General features: G+C 38.4%; 1 protein-coding gene across 1 annotated transcript in view; it reads left to right on the forward strand.

Moving 5' to 3' along the window:
* Positions 1-23,600, forward strand: part of FNIP2 (folliculin interacting protein 2) — a gene marked incomplete at its 5' end in the record, with an annotated part of 48,014 nt that overhangs the window by 20,578 nt on the left and 3,836 nt on the right. The window contains 15 exons of the mRNA XM_084263489.1: positions 1,773-1,899; positions 5,102-5,236; positions 6,289-6,389; positions 6,472-6,543; positions 7,175-7,275; positions 7,442-7,531; positions 8,657-8,728; positions 9,310-9,439; positions 12,738-12,939; positions 13,516-13,604; positions 14,439-14,585; positions 14,684-14,853; positions 18,042-19,347; positions 20,171-20,327; positions 21,432-21,632. Of these exons, the coding sequence (XP_084119615.1) occupies positions 1,773-1,899; positions 5,102-5,236; positions 6,289-6,389; positions 6,472-6,543; positions 7,175-7,275; positions 7,442-7,531; positions 8,657-8,728; positions 9,310-9,439; positions 12,738-12,939; positions 13,516-13,604; positions 14,439-14,585; positions 14,684-14,853; positions 18,042-19,347; positions 20,171-20,327; positions 21,432-21,632 (3,100 nt within the window). The remainder of the gene's footprint in view (positions 1-1,772; positions 1,900-5,101; positions 5,237-6,288; positions 6,390-6,471; positions 6,544-7,174; positions 7,276-7,441; positions 7,532-8,656; positions 8,729-9,309; positions 9,440-12,737; positions 12,940-13,515; positions 13,605-14,438; positions 14,586-14,683; positions 14,854-18,041; positions 19,348-20,170; positions 20,328-21,431; positions 21,633-23,600) is intronic.

The raw sequence follows: 23,600 nt of genomic DNA on the forward strand, positions 1-23,600 counted from the left end.
TTTTTAAGAAAGCAGCATAGTTCAGGTGGTGTCTGTTGCAGACAGCGTGTAAGTAAATAGGTAGCTCTGTAGGTGTCGGAGTAGCTGGTATTGAAGAACATCAGATTCACGCGGCAGACTGGAGTGAAGTCCATTGATGGCTCTGACTGCATGCTGTAAAACTGGATTTTGTAATAGCATTGCACAGGCAGTGGGCTGAGAAACTAGTAACAGACTTGTAAAGCAGATGGTGTAGTTTCAGCGCTCTGTGTATGTGACGTGTGTAGGATCTTTGTTGAGCAACTATCAGTAATGGTATCTGGTCTGATCTCATGCAGGTTAACTTAATGCTGTGATTCCCTTGGAAAGGGAAGAATTAAAAACAAATCTGCCTGGCACTCCTAGCATTTTGGGGTCAATGTGTTACAAACGCATCAACAAGTTTCCTCACTGTTGGTGGCAAAGCAGCCTTTAGCATCGTTCCATGATCTGGCTTTGATGTGTACAGGTACCTAAGATAGTTAAAAACAGAATGAAACCTTACAGATTGAGGTCTTTAAGCTTTAAGAAAGGTGCATATTTAGGCTTAGTTTTCTTTCTAGCTACATAGAAAGGGGAGTTGATCTCTGAAATGCAAAGTACAAAGAAGAAATTAAGCTAGCTGTACTTACAAGGATTTTAAATTTCTGAGTGCACTCCTAAAGCAGTTGCCCATGGTTACCTTACTGACTCTAGCAGCAGTTGATGGTGTTTACTTCACTATTGATTTATGGCTGTTAACAGTGTGTGGAATAAAAGCCGTAGCTTCAGAAAGTCTTGTCTTTCAGCTGTGTACAATTTTTTATGCTCTTCCCTCAATTTGCTACCTTCCTTCTCAGTAGGGTATAGTTTGGGAAAATACCTAATGAAACATCCTTTTGGATGGAAGATCAGTATGGCCTTGACTGAAATCTGTTGTGCAATGTTAAATCAACAGCTATTAATAACAGTTGTACTCTTACCCCCTAGATGTGTTCCATCCAGGTCAGGCATGAGGCAATATGACTGAGCACGGGTGGTGTGTGGCACTTCTTTATGCAATAGTAGGGTTTTTTCCATGAATTTCAGCTTGTCAGCCACATAAAATGAAAAGCTGAACCTGAGGTGAAGCAAACCTCTGTGCTCTGATGTGTAGACCAACTCCTTTTGGAATTACAAAATAAAGTCTTTTGCCATCACAGTGGTGGTCAGTTGTATTTCTTTGCCTCCTGTGGTATCACAAGGAGGCAAGTCGTGTGCTGTGGCCTATCTCTGAGTTCTCTGAGATGAATCTGTTACAATTTTCCAAACTTTAATTCCTGTAACTTACATTGATGGACTATGTCAAAAGGAATTGGGTTTGTGCTTAGAGGAGAGAAGGATAAGGGAGAGTGTAAACCTTGAGCTTGTGAAAGTAAGTAGGACGGTAATTCATTGTGCTTTATTGCTGCAGAGAGAATTGCAGTAGTACACGTGCCTTGCAATAAGGATGATCCAGACTGTGTGCAGAGAAGGGAGTAAATTTAAGAGTAGCCTTGGAACAGTTTGCTGAGATGAGTTTTGTACTCCCTTTCTAGAAAATTTTGAAGGAAGGTTGGATGAAAATTAGTCTGGGTGTGCCTGCCTGTGTGTTGGTCACAGGCTGTGATTGCAGCCGGATTCTTGTAAATGCTGAGTAAAAAAAAAAAATGTATTTACTGAATACCTGTTTCTTCACTTAACCAAGCCTGCAAAGTAAGCATGCTATTTTAACTTCTTGTGTTTATAATCTGCAGCTGGTCCTCTTCAGAGTTTGACTTGAATGAAATCCGCCTCATAGTTTACCAAGACTGCGAGAGGAGAGGCAGACAGGTCTTATTCGATTCCAAAGCAGTCCGCAAAATCGATGAAGCTGTGGTCCAGGTATGATGAAATACTAATTTTGCTTTTGTCCTACTGCTCTTCTGTTTCCCTTCCCAAAAGCAAGAATTTTAATATGACAGTATGAACTTCTTAATCTTACCTGTGATCGTTCAGTTGATCTCAATTCTGTGATAGCTGCAACAAGAGTGTGTTAGATTCCAAAAAGCCTATGAACACCTATCTGGTATTTGTTGTTTATAACATGAATATGGTATTGAAGCTTAACAACTTGGAACTGATTTACTATCAAGCAAAGCAATTTATAGCCCTTAAAACAGAGTATTTCCTTTTTAATATAGTCTGGGACTGCTTTTTGTTCTGCAGTCCACTGATGTCTTGCAGTCGCTAAATGTGCTTGTCTTCCTTGGTGTTTGGATTAGTCAAGTTGTTTGCTTTATGTGAATTAAAACAACTCCATGTTGGTTAACCAGGCTGTAATGTCTAAGACTGATGCATGGCAATATATGGCCATGTAGGTTTTGGTGACACATATAGAGGCAAGAGTAGATACTGCCAAGATGCAAATTCTTTGTGCTGCTCTCCAGGCACACAAATAGTGCAGTAATGCTTCCAGCAAACTTAGGTGATTTTAAGACAAGCAAAATAATAGGATTTTCTGGTTTATGGTCACTTTGTGGGGTGGGTAATTTTTTTTTTAGCTCTGTGTTTCTTTCTTACATTGGATTATTTAAATTTTTGTGTTTTACTTTGAAGCCATTGTTAGAACCAGCAGCTTCAGCCTGTCACACTAGTGTGGTCTATTGTAGAATCACTAGCTCTATGCAATAGTTGTGAATGGTAGAAATTACTTATGAAGACACTTTAAACCGAGCAACCTCTATTTCAGTCACACTGCAAATATGCCATTGTGCCAAATCAGTGAGACCAATGAGCATCATCAGCTGACAATTAATCATCTACTTAAGAGGGTAAATGGGTCAGGCTGGTCTGTTAATCTTGCTTCCCCCCTCCTTTTTCTGCCAAGTCAAGGTTGTTACTTTGTATCTTAAAGTTGGTTTAAAATAAAGAAAACAACGAAGAGATATATTTTTGTCTTCATTTTAAATACTCAAACTATTCCACTTGCTTTCATACTTTAAGTTAACTGCGAAATGTTCTATCAGAAACCCTATGTAACGCTGACATAAACCAGATAAAACCTCTCTCATAACGTGATACAAGCTATAATCTGTTTTCTAGACAGGCACTAATCTAGGTACCTTTCTAAAACAGCCAAAAGATTGTGCCAAAAGGCACACAAACACATAGATATTAAAAGTGATTTTGTTTGTTTGGTATGTTATCAAGCAGCAAGACTGAAACTTGATTAAAGGTAAGGCAAAATTGCTCTCAAGCTCAGTCTTTTTAAAACAAAAGACAGAAGTGTGTGTGTGTGTGTGTATTGCACACTTATCTATTTTCCTGAAATACAGTAAAGATTATTCACACTGAATATTCATATACCTTGTTTGTCTTTAAACTATGTAGTGAACTTACCTGGGGGAACTAGCAGGTCTGTGTTCTGCTTAACCAAATGTTTGTTTAATATGCTGCATTTCTTTTCAATGTGCTTGATCTAACCTCCAAAGTATCAGACCACTTTATTAGGCTTTTCTTTGCCAATAGCTCAACATTAATACTGTGCCAGGAAGAAGTCCATAAAAGGAGTATGAATAAAGGATAACATAGAAGTCTAGGTTTATTTCTTTTAATGTACTAGTATGCTCATTTTTTGGTTGGTAAAGGAGCTACAATATCACTGAAGTTTAAACTCAACTTTAAAAAAAAAAAAAAACAAACAACCAAATCAACTATTCCAATCTTCTTGGCTTCTCTTTGTCCATTTCATCATCTTGTCATGGTGACCTGAGTATTCTAAAACTTAGTGCAGTTGCTGCACTGTAGGATCCCAAGTGTTCGTCTTAAAATCAGTTACTGTGTTCTAGTTTTATTTCCATTTACTATTCATCTTGCTGAACCCAACATATGTAATGTAAACTTGGATATAGCTGTGTTTTACTAGTATTGAGGTTATTGCTATTTCTTTTTGCCTGCTTGTGTTTTTAACTGTCTACATGTACCATGTTGACATTAAAAAAAAAAACCCAGATCCTAGCTGATCTCTGAGAATGCACATTTCCAGTGAGGTGAACCATGCTGGTTAAAAATGAGACTTCTAAATACACTTCATTCTAATGTGTACCAGATGAATGAATGATTATGTATCATTATGTTCTTTGAGGACTTTTGAATTTCTTAAATATGTTAAAAATTTAAGAGTCAGATAAGTTTTCTAAGACTTTCTAAGCAGTTTGTATTGCTGCAAGGTTACAGTTTTGTTCTCTTCATATAGGTATATTTGAAATAGCGTGGCCCCTCAAGTAAGTGACACATAACAAACATTCAAATTTGGACAAGAAAAAAACCCCAGTCATTAAAGAAAACAAAAAGCTCATTGGGTTTTGTTCAAGAAAACTGTATTAAGCAAATCCTAATAAATGAAATACAGCTTGTCCTAAACACATACAAATTGCATTAATGTAATCGATAGCTTTCTGAGACTTCCTTTACACTTTTCTGATCAGTTCTAGGTTATTATTAAAACAGAGTGACTTGAGAATAAACTTTGAATTAGTCATCTGGATTTCAGCATTCATTTGCTTGCTTTTTGGTACACAACTCCTTTACAAGTTTGGCAAACAGATTTTCTAACCTGGTAATTTTACCAATTGATGTATTATTCATCCCTTGTTTTTGCTGGGTGTTCTGTTTAAGAAATCTGTTCATAAACTGGTGAGCAAAAGTTACGTGCAATTTGAGTGATTAGCTGTGCAAATGATTACTGAAATTAGTTTGTAAGCAACCCATAAGTTGAGATTTTGTTTACATAAACTTTGGCAAATTTACACAGAGCAATTCATAACAGTTGGGGAATGATCTTCCAGTGGAAATTTGACTAATTACTCTGTATGATACTATGAAAGCTTGTACAACACTGTAAATGTGAGAGTACTTATATGCTTTCTCTGATACTGGCCTTTTCAAAAAATCTTTTAAAACTGGTACATCTCTTTTGAACAAAAAAGAGGTTTTTTATTTCTGTTGCTTACCTGTAGTTTAAGAGAAATCTCATTGTGATACGTTTACAGATGGGTCATCATGTTTGATTTAATTGTGTTCATCCTATTCTGTTTTGACACAGAAAATGGCAGAGGATGCTGCTGTAAAGACTTCTGCCAAGAACTGCCAAGCAAGCAATGGGAACAACAATATTTCTTCCCACGGTCCTTCAGTAAGCTGTATGCAAAATATCAAAGAGCAGATACCGAAATATCAGGTAATGTTCACTGCTTTCTTTGCTTGCATTTATCCATTTTGCTGAAGAAGCTTATATACAAAAGCCTTAAATTACATATTTTGAATGACTACTGATACTTCTAGTATATTACAAGTTAATCTGAACCTTGTGATACCTGCCCTGTCTTTCAAGTGTTGTAGACTAAGAACACATGAGCACAGCTTAACTTTTTGGTCTATCCTGGTCTTGTCTTTGAAAGAGTTACAAAAGATTAAATAGCATTATTATTATTATTCATGAAGGTCATAAAAAGCACTATACCATCCTCTGTTCTTGTTTTGAAAAAATTGAGGTCAGTTCTGATGAAGCTGTTGAACATGGTATGTTAAGAATCTTTCGTCTGTCTAATACTCTGACTGCCTCTCAGTGAAAGCATAAACACTTCAAATAGAAAATGTAACATGAAGCATGTATAGATTAAGGTAGAAAACTTACCATCTGGTTAAATATATTTTTATTTCCTTCAGGATTAACAGACTTCTCTCCATATTTGTAATTGATAATCAGGTTTTAAAACAAAATAAGTTGTCTGGTTATACTAAAAAACACAGTCTTCAAAAATTATTTCCTAATCAGAATGTTTCCAGGAAACATTCAAAAGGGCAGGGAAGGAGAATTTACTCATTTGAATACGGAAAGCAGTTTAATGCTTGCAGATCCAGACCACAGAACCTAGTCCTGTGAAACACAAGTTTCATCAGTGTTATATGCAGATATTGTTTAACACAGCTGTGTCTTGGAAATGCAATGGATCTTTTTTCCTTTTTCTTTTTCTTGTCTTTGGAGATCCCACTGGAACAAGGGTAACAATGCTCCCCCTGCTAAGTGAGCAAAACAGAATATATCTTGCAGCTGTACTTGTTTGTACTTGCACTCAGTGTGTTAGAACTGCACAATACCATAGTGTGCATGGAAAACCAGAACTTGTTTGGATTCTCCATTTAAAATGTAGCACTGTGGCACTACATTAAGTTAAAATAGTATGCCAAGTTATTACTGACTTTTCTCTTCCCATTCTTTTCTCTGTGTAGTACACCAGACCAGCCTCTGACGTCAACATGCTGGGAGAAATGATGTTTGGCTCAGTGGCAATGAGTTACAAAGGCTCCACCTTGAAAATCCACTATATACGGTGAGTGTCCTTTTCTGTGATGCACGCTTTTGTCAGGCACTTTGTATTGATGACTCACTGAAATGACTGTTTATCCTTTCAGCTCTCCCCCACAGCTGATGATAAGTAAAGTCTTCTCAGCCAGGGTAGGAAGCTTCACTGGAAGCAACAATAAGTAAGAACATGTTTGATTTTTATTTTTTCTTCCCTATCCAATGCTGATGTCTTTCCGTCTTTCTCCTCTTGTAGTCCTTCTGTTACTGGTTCTGATACTGACTTAAAGTGGAAAAGACTAGTAGAAAATTAAAATAGTAGCTATGGAGAAGAATTATCTTGACAGATCCCTGCCAGGCCACCCAAGTTCTTAAAAAATAGAATCTCTATGAGAGATATTTGTCCAGGGTATGCAATAAACATCAGGCGCTAGGTGCTTTGGAGAAAGCTTCTATCTCCTTCTGCTACCAGAAGACTAAAGAAGAGGTATATGTTGAGAAAGCTTTGTGTCCCTGTATTCAACTTCTTCCAGTAACACCAGAAGATACTCCATTTCTTATCTATTCCCTTTTTTCTTGTCCTAAAAATGGTCAAATGACACTGAATCCCAAACTAGCTGAATCCCAAATGTGACATACAAAACCAACAATTCAAAGAGGAAGCGAATGTCTATTTCCTTACAGTTTCAGAAAAACTACTGATCCTTCAGTTTGATTGTAGTATTCAGCCTTTTCCATAAAATGAGCCTAATTCTCAAGCTAGTAATGCCTGCTGATAACATTCTTAAGGAACACTGGGTTTTTCCTCTTTAGCTTACAAGACAGCTTTGAATACATCAACCAAGATCCCAGCCTGGGAAAGCTGAGCTCAAATCAGAATGGTTTGGGAACCTGTCGCAGTGGAAGTAATTTAGGTAAATATTTCCAGGTTCTGTGTCTTTCTGACAACATAAGACCATCTGTTGGTTCTTTTTGTTGTGGGTTTTTTCCTGTTCATCACCTTCTTTTTTTGTTTTTTTCTTGTTTCTTTTTTTTTTTTTTTTTGCATTGCATTTTCTCCACATTGCTTTTGTTTCCTAGGTGTGTTACAGATGTGTAGCAGCAAACTGCTGCAGGGTGTGTCTGAAGGAGGTCCCCTCCGGCTCATCCGCAGTGCTTCTTTCTTTGCAGGTTTGTGTGGAATGCCAGCCACAGTGTGACCCATCCATATGCACACACAAATCCAGCTCCTTCTGAATTCTTGCAGGATGTACATAATTGCTCTCTAGAAACAGAAAGGGCTAAAGTAGTGAGACAGCAAATGCATCTGACTTACAAAGTCTTTTTCCCAAAAAAAAGCTAAATTAATTGCTTTTTGGTCATATTTTCTTTCTAATTCTTGTAGTTTAATTTTAAAGGTATTTTTATGCAGTATTTTTAACAATAAATTAGCCCTTATGTTTCTCAGAGAACTTATGTCTCCTGGCTTGCAGCTGGTTTCTTGCTAGTGTGCAGGTGTCTTGCTGGTGCACAGCTTTTTCTTCTTGTGCTTCTTGCTACTTTTTAATTTGATGGCAGACATTCAAAATTAATTCTTCAGCTAAGTCTGGGAGGCTTTAAGGTGTTGGGGTTTTTTTTAACAATTTCAATTTCTTTATGTAGTTTAAAGTTTTGAAAATTAAAGTCTCCTTTTACAGGCGTACCGATGACCCATGCAGGTGTGTAGATCTCAGGCCTAATTAGTGCTGTTAATTGCAAAACTATGAACTGGAATACCAATGCAGTTTCTTCACAGCCTTTGCAAATCTTGCATGCTCTACAATTTGAGTGACTGCACTACTAACACTTCAAAGTAAAACAACTTAGGCTGAATGTTTCTTACAGTGAAGCTTTGTGGGTAGTAAATCTCTGTTTGGGGAATAAATCAGAAGCTTAATGGACCTCATATTTGACTATTTCATTATGTTAACTTGTCTTACACACAAAAAGATCACAAGTGATAGATGGGGGTACCATCAGCCCTCACTTTGAAAGCATACCTGATTTCAGATAATGTAGACTGTTTTCACATTCTTAAGCTTCTTAGAGATGTTTTTAGATTGGGGCAAATAACCAAGTTCCTCCAGTAATGTGGTAGTATGGGAATACTGTTTGCTGCCACCTCTACTCACACCATAGTGCTTATTTGGAGTAACAGTACAGGATGTAATTTTGCTGTTTTGTGACCTTTAAACTTAAACATCTTTTTTTTTAATGCTGGCAAATAGTGTGGTGTCTTATGTAATATCTTCTATTGATCTGATCTGTTTGTTTTAGCACACAGCACGCCTGTTGATATGCCTAGCAGAGGACAAAATGAGGACAGAGACAGTGGCATTGCTCGGTCAGGTATCTGCTGTCTTATTTGCCTGCTTCTGTAATTATGCTACAATTCTTTGGGGCACTGATTTACTAGAAATATAAGCACCTTATGACCTGTAAATCCAAATTTTTTGGATCTGCTAAATGTTTTTCCTTTTACTTTTGCCCCAAGCTTTAATGCAGGAATATTTGTAATGATATTCTTTGCTTCCAGCCATCACTTTCTGGGTTCCGAAACAATGTATAATTCTGAGAAGGAATTGACTGTAGCCTTTAGTGGAGCAAGGGAAGAGATGATATATTTCTATTCAATAGGAAAAGGAGACCAGGAAATGTCTTTTGTAATGGGAGGGCAACACCTCTTACAATAGAGTACTTTTAATGAGAATAAGGGAAGATATTTGACGTTATAAGAAAATAATGTCCTCAGGCAGCAAGATTTAATACAAAATCATTGCCTTTCCTGCTGCAAGTGAGTGCTATGAAAAAGATCAGCAAGCAAGAACAATATTTGTGGGAATTTGTTCCCAGTTTAGAATACGAAGAAAAACATTGAGCCATCACTCTTTGTAATTCATTACATGTGGTCTTTCTTGCTTTCTTGATAGCATCTCTGAGCAGTCTTCTGGTCACTCCTTTTCCATCTCCAAGCTCTTCATCATCATCTTCTAGCAGCTACCAACGTCGCTGGCTCCGAAGTCAGACAACCAGTTTAGAGAATGGAATTATTCCAAGGTGGTGAGTGCAGCACCTTTCTTACAACAGTTGTTTGTCAGTAATACAAGCTAAATAGATCTTAAGCCTCTTCTCTCTTAAAAGACAAACCTAGTTATTAAATGCTGTCATTTTAGGCTAAGTTCTGTGCATGTTACATAGGATTGTCCATATGAAGAAGGAGCAAGTTTTGGCTGAATGTAAACTGTAAGGCCTGACTTGGAATATACATATTTTTATTGAATGCATAGGCTGTGCCCGAAGCCACATTCTGAAAAGCAAATTAAACTGTTTTTGAAGGAGCAGAGCATCCTGTTGAGATGAAAAGGACTGTAACAGCACTGCTGCCATAATTACATTATACTCTGAAGTTTGACTAGTGAGCAGTTACTAAAATTTTGGAGTAATAGTCCACGCTGACTCTCTTGGCTCGTACAGGATGTTCCTGATGTGACTTCTGCCAAAACAGGAAGAAAAAAGAGCTGTGATCAAAAAGCTTGGCTTCTGTTTTGGAATTTTATTAGCTTTTGTAGCTCAGTGGCATAACAAAGCATGGAATGCAGCAGACCTTTCATAGCTAATAAGTAAATTCTTCCCTTGTCGGTTGCAAATTAGTAAATGGTTCTTGATTATCTACTCATACATAGTCATCCACCTGTACCTAGAGACAGCCTGGAATTAGTGGTGAGCTACAAGAAGCTCCTGCTGTTTAGCCTCTCTCCCTCTTCATTGTTTTCACTAAAAACTGAAGATTAAAAACTGCCAGTTACAATATATGATCATTGAAAACCAAAATCAAACCCTTTTATAAAAGGCTTCTTTCCCTAGCGTCAACACTTAGAGCTTTTTCCTGAATATCCATACTGAATCATTGCTAACATGAAGAAACATGCAGTGGTACTAATGTAGTAGTCATGCTTTCTAAATCATGCTTGCAGTTGAGTTGCTAGTAAACATTTTGCTTTCAGTTAATTGAAGTACTTTTTTAAGTTGAGTTTCCTAAAGAAATAAGGCTGAGAGCATGAAAAAGGGTTAAAATGCTTTGGGTAATTAAGATCATTTCAGTCCAGTTTAAGTAGCCTTAAGTTTCACAAATAGAAATTTCCTCAGTATTCCAAAAGTAACATTGTTTGGAGGATACTAGCGCTTTTTTGGCTGCTTATTTGCTGTAGGAAGTAGGCTGTTTCTTCCACATTGGAGAATCTATGCTGAGGAAAGATACTGGAAACAGGACATTATTATTTCCACTATCTGGAACTACTCTTGAGTTGGTGTTCTTTCTAAGCCAAAAAGCCTCTTCAGATACTTCTTTTCTGATTAATTGCTAGAGAAACAGTAGGGTTCTTGTTGAATACTTCAGTGACAGCAGTTTGCACTTTGGTTTGTACAGCCAAGATTCTGCAGTCTGACTGATGTTTTAGGCCAATAACTCAAAGAAAATGAGATGTCTAGCTGGAACTCCATGTAGTCAGTTGGCAGGCAAGCTAGATTAGCTTTGTTGAAAAGGCTTCTCTCTCAGACCTAAATTCTTCAATTTCTGTTCCTGGGAAGCAGTACAAAAGCTTGTGATGGTTCTGCAGTGCTGACTGACCGTGGTTTTTTTTTCTCAACTTCCTTGGGAATTTCTGTCTCTGCATGCAAGTTCCTGAAGTTCAAATGAGGTTACGTTTTTGTCTTGAACTCTGTTTTCCCACAAGCTGCTTTTTGCTGGGGTTTTATTGTGTGTGTATTTTCCTGTATTCCTGCACTCATGCTTCTTTGAGAAACTTTCATATGTTTAACTTTCTCAAACCAATTAAACTGTAAACCACTTATTTTTAGAATGAGCTTAGAATGAATGCTTAGCATTCAGGCTTTCCTCTCGTTAATTGCTTCATAGCGATCTATAAATGCCACAGGCTCCATTTCAAGGTAATTCTGATATGAAAAGCCTTCAAGCTTTTAATTACCACTCACTGATACTGCAGTCTTAACTTACAAAGAAACTCCAAAGCCAAGCTATTTCCATAAGGGTTGCTGTTCTGAATGTCTCTGTTTCTGTTCTTACCCTTCTCCCCTAATAATTTCTCAGTAAATTAAAAGACATTATCGAATTAAATTTCCTTCCAAAGGACGTTTTGACCATACTGTTTTACTCATTAATGAATATACTTTGTAAAGATTTTTTTTCAGTTAGATTGATTTAAACAAGTAAAAGTAATATTTCTGTAAATCCTGTAACATCAGTATCCAGCACTGCAATACAAGTATTCATGGAGGAGCTGGATGAGGGGATTACCACCCTTCTGTATAATCACAGAAAAACTTATGCTGAGATAAGACCTGTGGATATCATCCAAATCAGTTGCCCATGCAAAGGGCTAGCTTGGAATTTAGATCAGGTTGCTGTGGAAGTTTTCTAATTGAGTCTTGGAAAATCTCTAAGGATGGGTATTACAAAGCAGTGTTGTCCAGTGTATTGATCATTTTACCCCAATTTGGTGTCCTCTGCAAACTCAGTGAAAGTATGTTTTGATACATAGGTCAGGCTGATAATGAAGTTACTGAGCAATATTGATCTTGGTATCAACCCATATGGAATATTCAGAAGTGGCACAGCTGTTGAAAGAAATCTGGCAGGACTATCAAAAGGATGATCAGAACTTGGGAAAATAGTTGTAGTTCAGATTTTTTATCAGAAAACAAAGCATTCTAAACTGAAGTATACCCAACTTCAACTTAGGCACACATGTATTTGTAGGCGTTGAGTTTGTGTTTTCACAGCAATTACTAAGTTGTGACATTTTGATTTCAATTAAAATAAAATTTTTATTTTGCGTGGTTAAATGCCTTAAAGCATACATCTGACAATGCTGGAACAGCATAGGTAGTGTGTTTTCCAACCTCCCTCATGAGCAGCAGTAGAAACTCAAGAGCATCCAGACATACAGCTTAGTGCTTGGGCAGGAGCCCGAGTGCTGGATTTAAGTTACAGCTCTGAAATTACCTTCATTAAAGGTAATGATTTTGTGTTGTCTGTCCCCTCTTCTTAATTTCCTTTAAAAGTAAACCCAGAAGGAGGGATTTTGTAGTAGCTGTGTTGCAGAGGAATGTTTTCACACTGCTGTAGGAAACTGGGGGTTGTCTTTCTCCTATCTGAGCAAACGTATGTCTTTGAATAAAGCGTTGCATATCCTCTGTTTAGAGACAAATGACAGCAAAATCTCATGTCGTCAGTCAAAGGTGACCTAAAAATTAATTACCTTTCACTATCTAGAGATGTATGGGTAGAAAAATTACCTCTTGATACATAAGTAACTGTCCTAACAAATTTGTCTTACAGGTCTGCTGAAGAAATGTTTAGTATGGCTGATGAAACCTGCAGCTCCAATCCTGCTATGGTTCGGAGGAAAAAGATTGCAATCAGCATAATCTTTTCTCTGCCTGAAAAAGAAGAAGCACAGAGAAACTTCCAGGATTTCTTTTTCTCTCACTTTCCTCTTTTTGAATCTCACATGAACAAGCTCAAATATGCAATAGAAAAGGTACATAATACTTTTGGTTTAATGTGGAAAACTGTTAAACAGAATGAGGTATTCTATAATCTAATAGGTGAAAAATAGGAAAAGCTGTGTGTTTTTCAGGCTTCCCTCCCTTCTTACATGTGTAGTCTTGAGCCTGAGCCCAGTGCAGGAATTCAGCATTTGCTAAAAAAAAAAGAGGTGTGGTTTCTTTTCTGGTCAGAATGAGAATGGAGAGGTTTAAACTATGGGTGGTTTTTCTTTTTCTTTCCTTCTTACTGTGTTTCACTGTGAGTTTCACGATGTTTCCTTGACTTGCTGGAAACTGGAACTGATGCCATTCTATCTTTTCATACACTCAAAGAGAGACAGCAAGTGGCTGTGGCAGTCTTCCCCTTACTCAATGTTCTCTTCTCTCCCCATGCCCAGTCTTGGGGATTGGCCTGTGAGGTGGAGGGAGGCTGGCAGTTATTGCTGTCCTGAGTGGCTGTGTAGCACTGGGGCTAGATCTTAATTATTTTGACATGTTGATGAAGCTTAAAAAGATGAAGAATGTGACTCCTTTAAGAAGCTGTTTTGTGTCTTTAACTCTTAATCAAGGCCATGATCTCATGTAGAAAAATAGCAGAATCCAGCCAAAGAGTGCAGGTTTATATCAGCCGTGTCATGGATGCCCTGGGAGAATTCAGGTGAGTTTATGGAATTCTGAATTACAAGAAGAGCTCTTCTCGTGCCCCTCTGAAGCTAATTGTCACTTCAGTTATAAGCAACTGAATGTGCAGAGTCTTGTAACTTAGGTAGTTTTAAAGTTAGTGTGAATGAATATTCTGTGTTGTGTAAGTGTTTTTAGAGAACTTCAGTAAAACCAGCTCATTTATTTTCAGAATCAAAGTAGTTCTGTTGCACTCACCTGTACTTGGGACTGTCACTTAAAGTCTTGTAAGATCTTGTCAGGGATTGACTACTTCTGATGCCTGTGCAGAGGAGTGGATTCATTGTTGTATTCAGGCAGATGAGTTGTCTGCTCCTAGCAGAGCTGAACAGCTCCTAGATTCTGAACAGCGTAACTGTCAAAGCCTCCCGTTTTGGTACCTAAGGGAGGAAGGAGTGGGCAAAGGCCCAAGGCAGGCAGCCCAGGACAGAGAGAGATAAGGCTTTGTTGGGATGGTTTCTGTAGTATGTGGAATCCAGTCACTGCAGTGAGTAGAATGGGTTCTATCCCTCCTCAATGTTGTCTGAATTGTTTCTCTGAATACAAATACACGAGGGAATGCAAGAAAGGGAAAACACCTGTAAGTCATATGATGACATTAAGTTACTGGTACAGTGAATTAAACAGGTTAGTGTTCTGGGACACTAGTAATTAATGTGTCTGGAAAACTCTTCCAGTCTGTTTAGACTCCTAGATCATACAAAAAATAAATACAAATCAATGAACCATAGGAGAGGAAAGGGACTACCTGTATTTGCAAGATTGAAATGCGCATATTAATGCATATTTTTTTTAAATTTTCTTTGAACAGAGTTACCATCTGGAACCTATATTCTGTTCCAAGGATTGCTGAACCTGTGTGGCTTAATATGATGTCCAGCACCCTGGAAAAGAATCAGCTATGCCAACGTTTTCTTAAAGAATTTACGTTTCTGATAGAACAGATCAACAAAAATCAGTAAGCTTTCCCCACACCCTTTTTCTTTATAAAAAGCTTTCATGCTTCCCAGTGCATGTAGATATATTATAACACTTTGGTCATATTCTTTTTCCTAGATTCTTTGCTGCTTTGTTAACTGCGGTGCTGACCTACCATCTGGCTTGGGTCCCAACAGTAATGCCGGTTGACCATCCTCCCATAAAGGCCTTCTCTGAGAAGCGCACATCACAGTCTGTGAACATGCTGGCAAAGTCCCATCCATATAACCCTCTCTGGGCACAGCTTGGTCAGTAGGAAATGAAAAACTTTGGACTTCTCTGTAACCAGCATCTTCCTGTGACCACTTTTCTTACTTAAGAGCTACTTGTGATCCCAGTCACACTTGTTGATTTGTCTTGCTGTACGCTGGGCAGAGCTACCAACAGATGTCTTACACTGGGTTAAACAGAGCGTTTGGAGGCCTATTTGCATGACCTGAAGTGCTCTGCTTTTTTCTTATCTTCCCTGTTATCTTCTGTTATGCTGCCAGGTTAAGTGAGTTGGTATAGAAGTATTAAGATGATGCAAGTACTGTGAATCTGAGAAGTTTGAGAAGAACAAGAGGGAACAGACTGGACTGAGGGGAGCTCTCTGGGCCTTGGAGGCCCTTCGTAGTTGAAACTGCCCCAGCTGCCTCCTTTTATCTCTTTCTTATAGACCACGGAGTAGAAGTTTGGCAGCTGCCAGTACCTCCGTCGACTGTTACGTGAGTGGTCTTGGGCCAAGATTTTCTTTTGATGCCTGCCTCCTCAGGCTGTTCTCTTGACAAATATTTTATAGCTTCTAAATTATCTTGATACAGGAGATTAAATAACTTCTATCAAAAGAGGGAGAGCTGAGAGAATAATGCTGCCAGTGCTAAATCCTTGAAAATTCCTCCTTGGCAACAGCCATGAGCCTGACATCAGAATGGCCTTAACTTTAACTGATATGCTACATTAACATGTAGAATAACACATGTACACTAAAGCAATAATGTGGCTCTCACACTGAGGAACCAGTTGGTTTTCTTGCTAATTGCCTCATTTATGTTTGTTATTCTCAGCAATCCTTATGAAATTAAGAATGGCTACCCTGGCCATGTAGCTGTAGTAGAACTGATGCCTGTTTTAAGAGGTCTTTAAAATGTTATGCAGAGGAATAATGGATTAGACCTGGAGGGGAAACTTGAAGTTTACTCAGGGTGTTGAGAATTGAGACAGGCCTGGGGTTAAAAACAGCTGGAATGGTGGCTACAATTTTCAGTAGCTCTTGTGGTCACTCCCAGGAGCCACCATTAGTGACCAGTCAAGAATCTGTTTTTCTTTTCCTAGGTTGTATGCTGCTACCAGCATTGGCCTAGCCAAGTCTCAGTGCATGGACTCAAAATGCTGGGGGGTTTTTAGGTTGGGTTTATTTGGGTTTTTTTCATTCTCATAGAGCAGTAGCTGATAACGAAAGTCAGATGTTGCCCTCTACTGGTCTCTTAAACATCAGCCTCGATCAAATGTTCTTAACAGTAGGCACTAGTATGTTTTAAAGACCACAATTATGTTGGTTTTTTTTTTACTGTCTTATAGAAGAAGTTAATTGTGCAAATGACCATGAAGCCTGAATCTGATTTCCATAACAACTGTGCTCAATTTGAAAGTAAAATATATCTTCCCGTTTCCTTTCCAAATAGCTAGTCCTTGTGGCCCACTAGGCATTGATGTAAATTTCAGCTCAAAAATCTGAAGCCCATTTTCCATTATTGAGGGATGAATTTGCTGGCATTTTAGGCTACGGGTCTAGTTACAAGGCTGTTCTTAACAAGGGGGAGACCTCCACACTGATGCCACCAGGCAGCAGCCTCTCCAGTGCTATGCTGTCATGGGAAATGACAGGTCTTGGCGGGGGAGACAGTAAGTGAGAGCAGTGGAATTACAGTCATCCTTGTTTTGCAGGAATGGAGTCAAGAGCCTTTATTCCTTTTATGTCCTGTATGGTGAAGAGGAGGCTGGGCCTAGATGTGGTGTTTGGGTTTTGGGGAGTGTTTGCTGTTTCAATCTTCTCTGGTTGAAACCAAGGCCTCTTACCCTTGGGAGAAACCTTCCTGAAGCTCTGAGTATAACTTCAGTTTAGCATTGCTTCTTGAGTTGTAGTACAAAATCCTGGTGGCAAACTCGGTCCAGAACATTTGAGCAGCCCTGAGCAAGGATTTAACACCTAAACTAATCTTGTAGATTAGCACATAGTTGACACAGCCTCAAGCCAGAGAAGCCTTGCTTTTTCTTGGGCAGAGAAGCCTGCTTTTTCTCTGTAAACAGGTGGCTAAAGAAAACCGAGCTTTTAGTGGTTGTCTCCCATCTGCTAGTGATACCGTCCACAGCTTGGATAGGCAGAGACAATTTACTGGGTGTTTAGTCTGGTGAAGAGAACTGGGTTAACTTGACCTGGTAATAGACATCTCTTGAGTTAACCTAACTGTCTCAGAGCATGTGATTTTCCCTTATTGGCTGTCTCTGTTTACTTCTCCCAGAACTTTGGAGTAGAAACCCTTCTAGCTGATAGAGGATTATTTGCAGCTGGAAGATAGCTACCACTCTGCCAAACAATTATGTTGGAAGTAGGATATGTATGACCTTAGTTCTTAAAAAAAAAACCAAACCACAAACCAGCCAAACAAACAAAAAAGGCAGTTCTTCAGAATGAGAGCTAGTAAATAAACAATCTTTGGAGACAATTTGTGTTGTAGACCCTACCTTTCTTATTACAGTTGTATTTTAAGTAGAGGATATATTTTCTAGCTCTCTGCTACCCCCTGCTAAAGAGAAGTGCTCATGTTAGTGAGATTGCCTCCACATATACAGAAGTGCATGTGCCTTGCCCAGTAAGGTGGTTGAATGCTTTTTCTTTTTCAGAACCTTACTTGTTAAGCTAAAACTGAATATTTTTTTGGTTTTTTGATAGCCTAGTCCTGACATATAATTTAGACTTTATTTGTATGAAAATTCCTGCATTTAACAGGAAAAAGTGACTTAGATAAGAGAAAACCTTTGTGAAAGAAAATGAGGGGAAAATTAGAAAACAATACAGCTGGCCTCAGAGTTTGGTTCAATCTATATTCCTCTTCACCTCCTCTTGTGTCAGTTTCTGAGTGATAATATCTTGTAAGCATCATGTAATTAAAAACCTCAGTGACTTTACATGGAAAGAAACTAAGTAATAACAGCTAATTCCTCACAAAAAACCCCCACACCAGAACCCTTCTGGACACAAGGCAGGTGTAAGAAGTGCTAGAGGATTTCTTTTGTTATTGTTTGTTTGAAACACTGGTGAACTTACTATGAAAGCAACTAATGCCTGGCTTGTGTCCATGTTAAATGCTGTTTCAAAATGTGTTGAAGTTAAATGTTATTGCTTAATATTGCAACCAAACTTAAGCCTGTGAAACACTTTTGTTTTCCTGTCTAGGTGACCTCTATGGTGCCATAGGCTCTCCGGTTAGACTGACTCGAACCGTTATCGTTGGAAAACGCAAGGAGTTGGTTCAGCGCTTGCTCTATGTTCTGACTTACTTCATTCGCTGCTCCGAGTTGCAGGAAAATCAGCTGACCTGGAGTGAGAAGGCTGGGGAAGGAGAGCAGGTGCTAAATGGCAGCAAGATCACAACTGCACTAGAAAAGGGAGAGGTAGAAGAGTCTGATTACGTGGTTGTCACTGTTAAAAATGAACCTGCTCTTGTGCCTCCAATCCTACCTCCAAAGAATAATGGAAGTAAGAGCAGTGGTGTTGCAGAGTGGGTACATGACCCAGAAAGCACTCTTGCTGTCCCAGCCCCTTCAAAAGAAAAGAGAGAAGCAACAGGAAAGGCCAGTCAGAATTCCGAAGGATCTGTTGACTGCAGTTTCTGCAAAGGAGCAGCTGATGGTAGGAGGACAGTCACAGATGCAGGAATTGTATCCTGCAAGGTTGAAGAGCCATCTAAACTGGAGGATTTAACAGATATAAAGAAGAGCAAGACCCTGAATGAGAGAAAAGTCGAAAAGCAAGTGTCTAGTAGGTCATCTGCCTTACCATGTCCTGAAAGGTCTGGGCACAGGAGTTCACACTTAGAAAAAGTCACCTTTCAGATTGGAAGCTCTGCGTCACCAGAGTCAGACTTAGAAACTCGTAGAAGAGAAATAGAAGAAAATCTGAAGGCATTAAGAAAAAATCCAGAGGTGATACATTGTGCCTCAGGTTCCACAAATCTGGCTGTGGATGCTTCTCAGAATCAAAAAGGAAGTTGTGAAGCTGCCTTTATACCTTTCAGTAACCATAGTGTTTGTTATGCACAAATCCCACCTTGTGAGGGGAAGGAGAGAATACTTAACCAACACATGGAAAATAAAGGAGTTGCAATGAGTTTAGTGAACACAGTGTCTAGTGAATTGCTTTTGCCCACAGATAACATAGAAACTGTGAAATTGCCAAGCCTGAAAGAAACTAGAACTTTATGCTCTGGCAATCTGGTGAACTGTTTCCCTGGCTGCATAGAAGCAGGTTCTGCTGTCAAACAGGATTCCCCTAAAGTGAGCACTAAAGATGTCCCCTATGGGGATGCAGGAAGGAAAATCTCCTTCAGAGTTGAAGGGGATATTCCAAGGAATGAGAGTTCAGACAGTGCTCTTGGAGCTAGTGATGAAGAAGGTGATTGTTGTATCCCTGATGAAGCTCATCATGACAGTGTCAGCAAAAGACTTGAAGAGTTTGCAGAAGTGGAACTTCCTTTGCCAAGGTAATGAAGTTGAAATTAAGAACTAAATGGAGTCAAAAGTTTTTACTGGTTTAGAGATGTTCAGGGTTTCAAGTCTGAAATCTTGGTGGACCTTGGCTAAGTTCCTTGTAAACAAATCCATAACAGACACTGATGTGGTAGGTTTCTTGTAAACAGACAAAAAAAAAGAAAAACAAAGCAGTGAGAGCTTAGGTAGTGAACTTTTGTGACAAAGATAGTCTTCAAATATCTAATAAAAGTGATCAAATTCTCATATGAACTGCCTGAAACATTTACTTAAACTGTGGAGACACATCTGAAGACAAGTAAAACTGCAGCTTTCCTAAAGCTGGTAGATTTGACTGTTCAGATTTATCGAATATGCCAAACCAAATTCTAAAGAAATATGGGTATCTTAATTGAAAATGTTTGAGCTTTATGGGTGCACATGAAGCTTGCTGATTCTTAAGGTTGGTATCTAGAAAGAGTTTCCTCCTTGGGTTGAGTTGGAGAAAACTCAAATTTAGCAAATCTATTAGCTGCAGGACAGGTAGCTCATACCTACCACAAGCTCCAATACGTGTAGGCTTGCCTTTCTTGCCTTTTCGTAACTCTGAAGGATCAATACCTTGTTATAGTTTGTTTGTGTTTTGGTTTGGGATTTTTTTTTTTTAAATCCTTGTTTCATATAGCACCAGTAACTAGTTTACTGTGTTTCAAGCACAATTTCTGATTAATGTTTGTAGTACAAGCAAGGATGGTAAACCAAACTTTGCATTCATGTAAAATCTGAATGCAGTTTGTCCAGCAAGAATCTCACCAGCTTTGTATTTCTGTATTTCAGGTCAAATACATTCAGCAGTCAATGTGTGAAAAATTTTGGAAGATCGCTTCTTGGTGGTTACTGTCATACGTATATACCTGATCTAGTGCTGCATGGAATAAGTAATGATGAAAAACTCAAGCAGTGTCTACTAGCTGACCTACTTCATGCAATGCATGTGAGTTACAGTACTGCTGTGAATCCTAGTAGGAGTTGTGGTATTACTGACATCTATACAAGCCCATCCTTTGAATAGGCTTCCTTCTATTTACCTGTCCATAACAGCCACACCTGATCTTTCCTTCTTGAAAGATGTAATACCTTAATTCATTGTGTGCACAGCCTGTTCACACAAGAATTGCCTGTGCTTTCCGTTATATTCTTAAGGCTTCTTTTTAAAGATAAACACTAGGAAAATTGTTTGCAACTTCAAGTTGGAAAAAACCCTCAAACTGCTTCTCTCTTCGGTCACAATAGCAGAGAAAATTATCTATATTGCATAAAAATTATAGGCAAGTTGAAACATCTTATTTTGCCACTTAGTGGCATGTGTTGCAAGGGATATGAAGTCTTGTGGAGTTCTGCATTGGACTAGACCTCGCAGAACTGACTGACTACAGTTACCTATACATAAGAACTTTTTGCCATGTTCTTACTCTACTTTAGGTATTCCTAAATTATATCGTTAACTTTCACTAACCTTTCACTGAAGTGTAACTGTGTGACCTTACTGCACAATTTTAAATGTTAATCCAGTATTTGTCAACAGCTTCTCTCTACAGCAATTAATAATCACCCTGCACAAGGATGACATGCAAATTCATGTGATTCTGCCATAATGAGTCCATGTACTATCCGAAGCAGTGATGTATGTGCAACTGTAAACAAAATCACATTGGTCTAATACAATACACTCTCTTCATACATACCCTGCCTTGATTGTGCACCTGTGAAACATTAAATATACCTTCACCATCATTGTATTGGTAAAATTACTACTTTCTTAGTTGTGGAAGAAACTTAGACTTTCAGGAAAGGTGGAGTACTTGAAGAAAAAATACTGGAGTAGTGATTTTGAAGTACTACATAATTAAATGCATTGATCAAGTTGATATTCGTTCTCATTTTTGAGATGCTTTTGGTTTGCTGTTGGACAGAAACATTCATTAATTCATTTTCTTATTCCATGCCTCGGTGTGAGTAGAAGTGGAACCTCAGACCAAGTTGTGAGCATGTGTATATGGTTGTGTCACGTAATGTTTGTATTCTGTATCTGTTGCAGCATCCAGTGCTAGATGAGCCCATTGCAGAAGCTATTTGCATTATTGCAGACACAGATAAATGGAACGTACAAGTCGCTACAAGCCAGAGAAAGGTGATGGACAACATGAAGTTAGGCAAGGATGTTTTGGTTTCGAGTCAAGTATCCAGTTTATTGCAGTCTATTTTACAGCTTTACAAACTCAACGTCCCAGCTGACTTTGTAAGTATTTCTTTACTGTCAGCAAGAGCTGCCTCAAATAGCCTTGCTGATGTCTCTGTGGGATTGCTGGGAGGAGAGTGAAATATGAAAACATCTAGGGGCGTGTGGGATACAGCAAGGGATGTTACTTTGTCATATTGTGTCCTCCCTATCCCACAGCATCCTTTCCTGTCCTCATTAGTAGTGGAGTTCATCAGAGCAAATCAGGAATGCTGGTTTTGCTGATTACAACAAAACTACCCACAAGTCTGACAATAGTAATTATGATACAGTTTTTAATGCATGACTGTAGGTGAGGGGAGATGGGGCTTTTTTTTTTTTCAGTAGTCACACCTTTTTTTAATTAACAGAATCTGTTTGTCCTTCAGCCAATAGCCTTGAGAAACTTTGTAGGAAGCCTGTATGAAAACTGTGCTAGCAGATGGAAGAGGAGGATAGAGCTGAAGGCTAACAGCTGTAAATAGTATTAGTTGGCACTGTTCTGGATAAAATGAGTGGTATTGATTATGTGAAGTTCTTCAAGTCAAGTGCTAGGAAGCATACATGGGTACATTGTCAGTGTTACCTCTGAATTCTTCTGGGCACTAAAAAATATGCAACTTTGGTTAGAAATCTATCCTAAAACTTGCACAGTGACATCTTCAGTTCTGCTGTTTTCAATGTGAATAGCTGATTCTGCAGCTGAGATGTTCTTTACAATGTTGGCTTGGGGCATGTGCCTGCAACTTCTGTACACTTTGTGGTGTGGGAGGGGTTTGAAAGTGGGGATGTTTTTCAGGATTTTTTATTTTCCTTTTTCTTACAAAAAGTTACAGTGAATTGAAAGTGTTGGTAGTTTGTAAATTTTCTATAATCCACATTAGAGATACTTTGATCCTTCTGTCAGTGGATTTTACAGGGCCATTGGTTCATGGAAGTGTTCCACCAAACTTTAGGGGTAAAAGTTTTTATTATAGGCTTTATTTATTGTAGTGATTCTATTTATTTAAATTTTAAGAAAAGATTATGTCCTAACATCGATCAGAGATAACCATAATGCAGGATGTTTGACATTTCCTCTCAGAGGATATATTTCTTTACATGAAGTTACTGTTCAGATGAAGAAATTTTTTGTTTTCAGTTGTACAAAACCAAAACCCAGCTTGAGACCAGATGAAAGACAAGTGGTGATATCTTTTGTTGTAGCACTTCAGAGTGGTAACCGTGCTGCAGAGAGATTTGCAGTATGTCAGGGTGAGAGGGGAGTGCTGATGGCAACTACTGTATGTCAGCAGTATGTCAAAAGTATTACCTGCACCTTGAAACTAATTTTAAGCTACTCTTCGATTTTTAGAAGTGATTTGATGTTTGTGGGTTTCTTCCATTTAGTCAATGAGAAAAGCTGCAGAGGAAATTAACATTTAAAAAAAGACTGTTGTACCTCACTTAATGTGAACATTTTGAGCACAATGAATAAGTGTACCAAGCTTATGAGGAAAAATGTCTTTTGATTCTTTGCTGACATACAGGAGGGGCAGATAGTCTTACGTAAAGAATACCACCTCATTCTAAAAAGGAGCTTCTCCCCTACTTGCTCCCTCATAACTTAAAAAGAAATAAATCCATAATCCTTTAAGACATACTGGAATTGATATATATTGAACTGCTACTTTATGAATCAGCTGCATGCTCTCCTCAACCACAAAGGAAGTGGCTTTTTGCATTAGGGTAACCTGTACTGGAAAAGATAAGAATATTTCCTTTTGGCTAGATTATGACTTGAGAGAAAACACTTGAAGCACATAAATCAAACTGCTCTTAAAAAGGTTTTGCCTTTCCTTCCTTGCAAGCAGTGATCCTACTCCTGAGTAGACCTTTTTTTTTTTTTTAAATACCTTTTATCTTCCATGATTAAGACCTGATTACCTCAGAGAATCATTAAAAATCTTCATCTTGCCCCATACCATCAGAAATACACAATGGTAAGAT

Source organism: Gallinula chloropus, assembly GCF_964237585.1.
Source record: "Gallinula chloropus genome assembly, chromosome: 4".
Lineage (NCBI taxonomy): Eukaryota > Metazoa > Chordata > Aves > Gruiformes > Rallidae > Gallinula > Gallinula chloropus.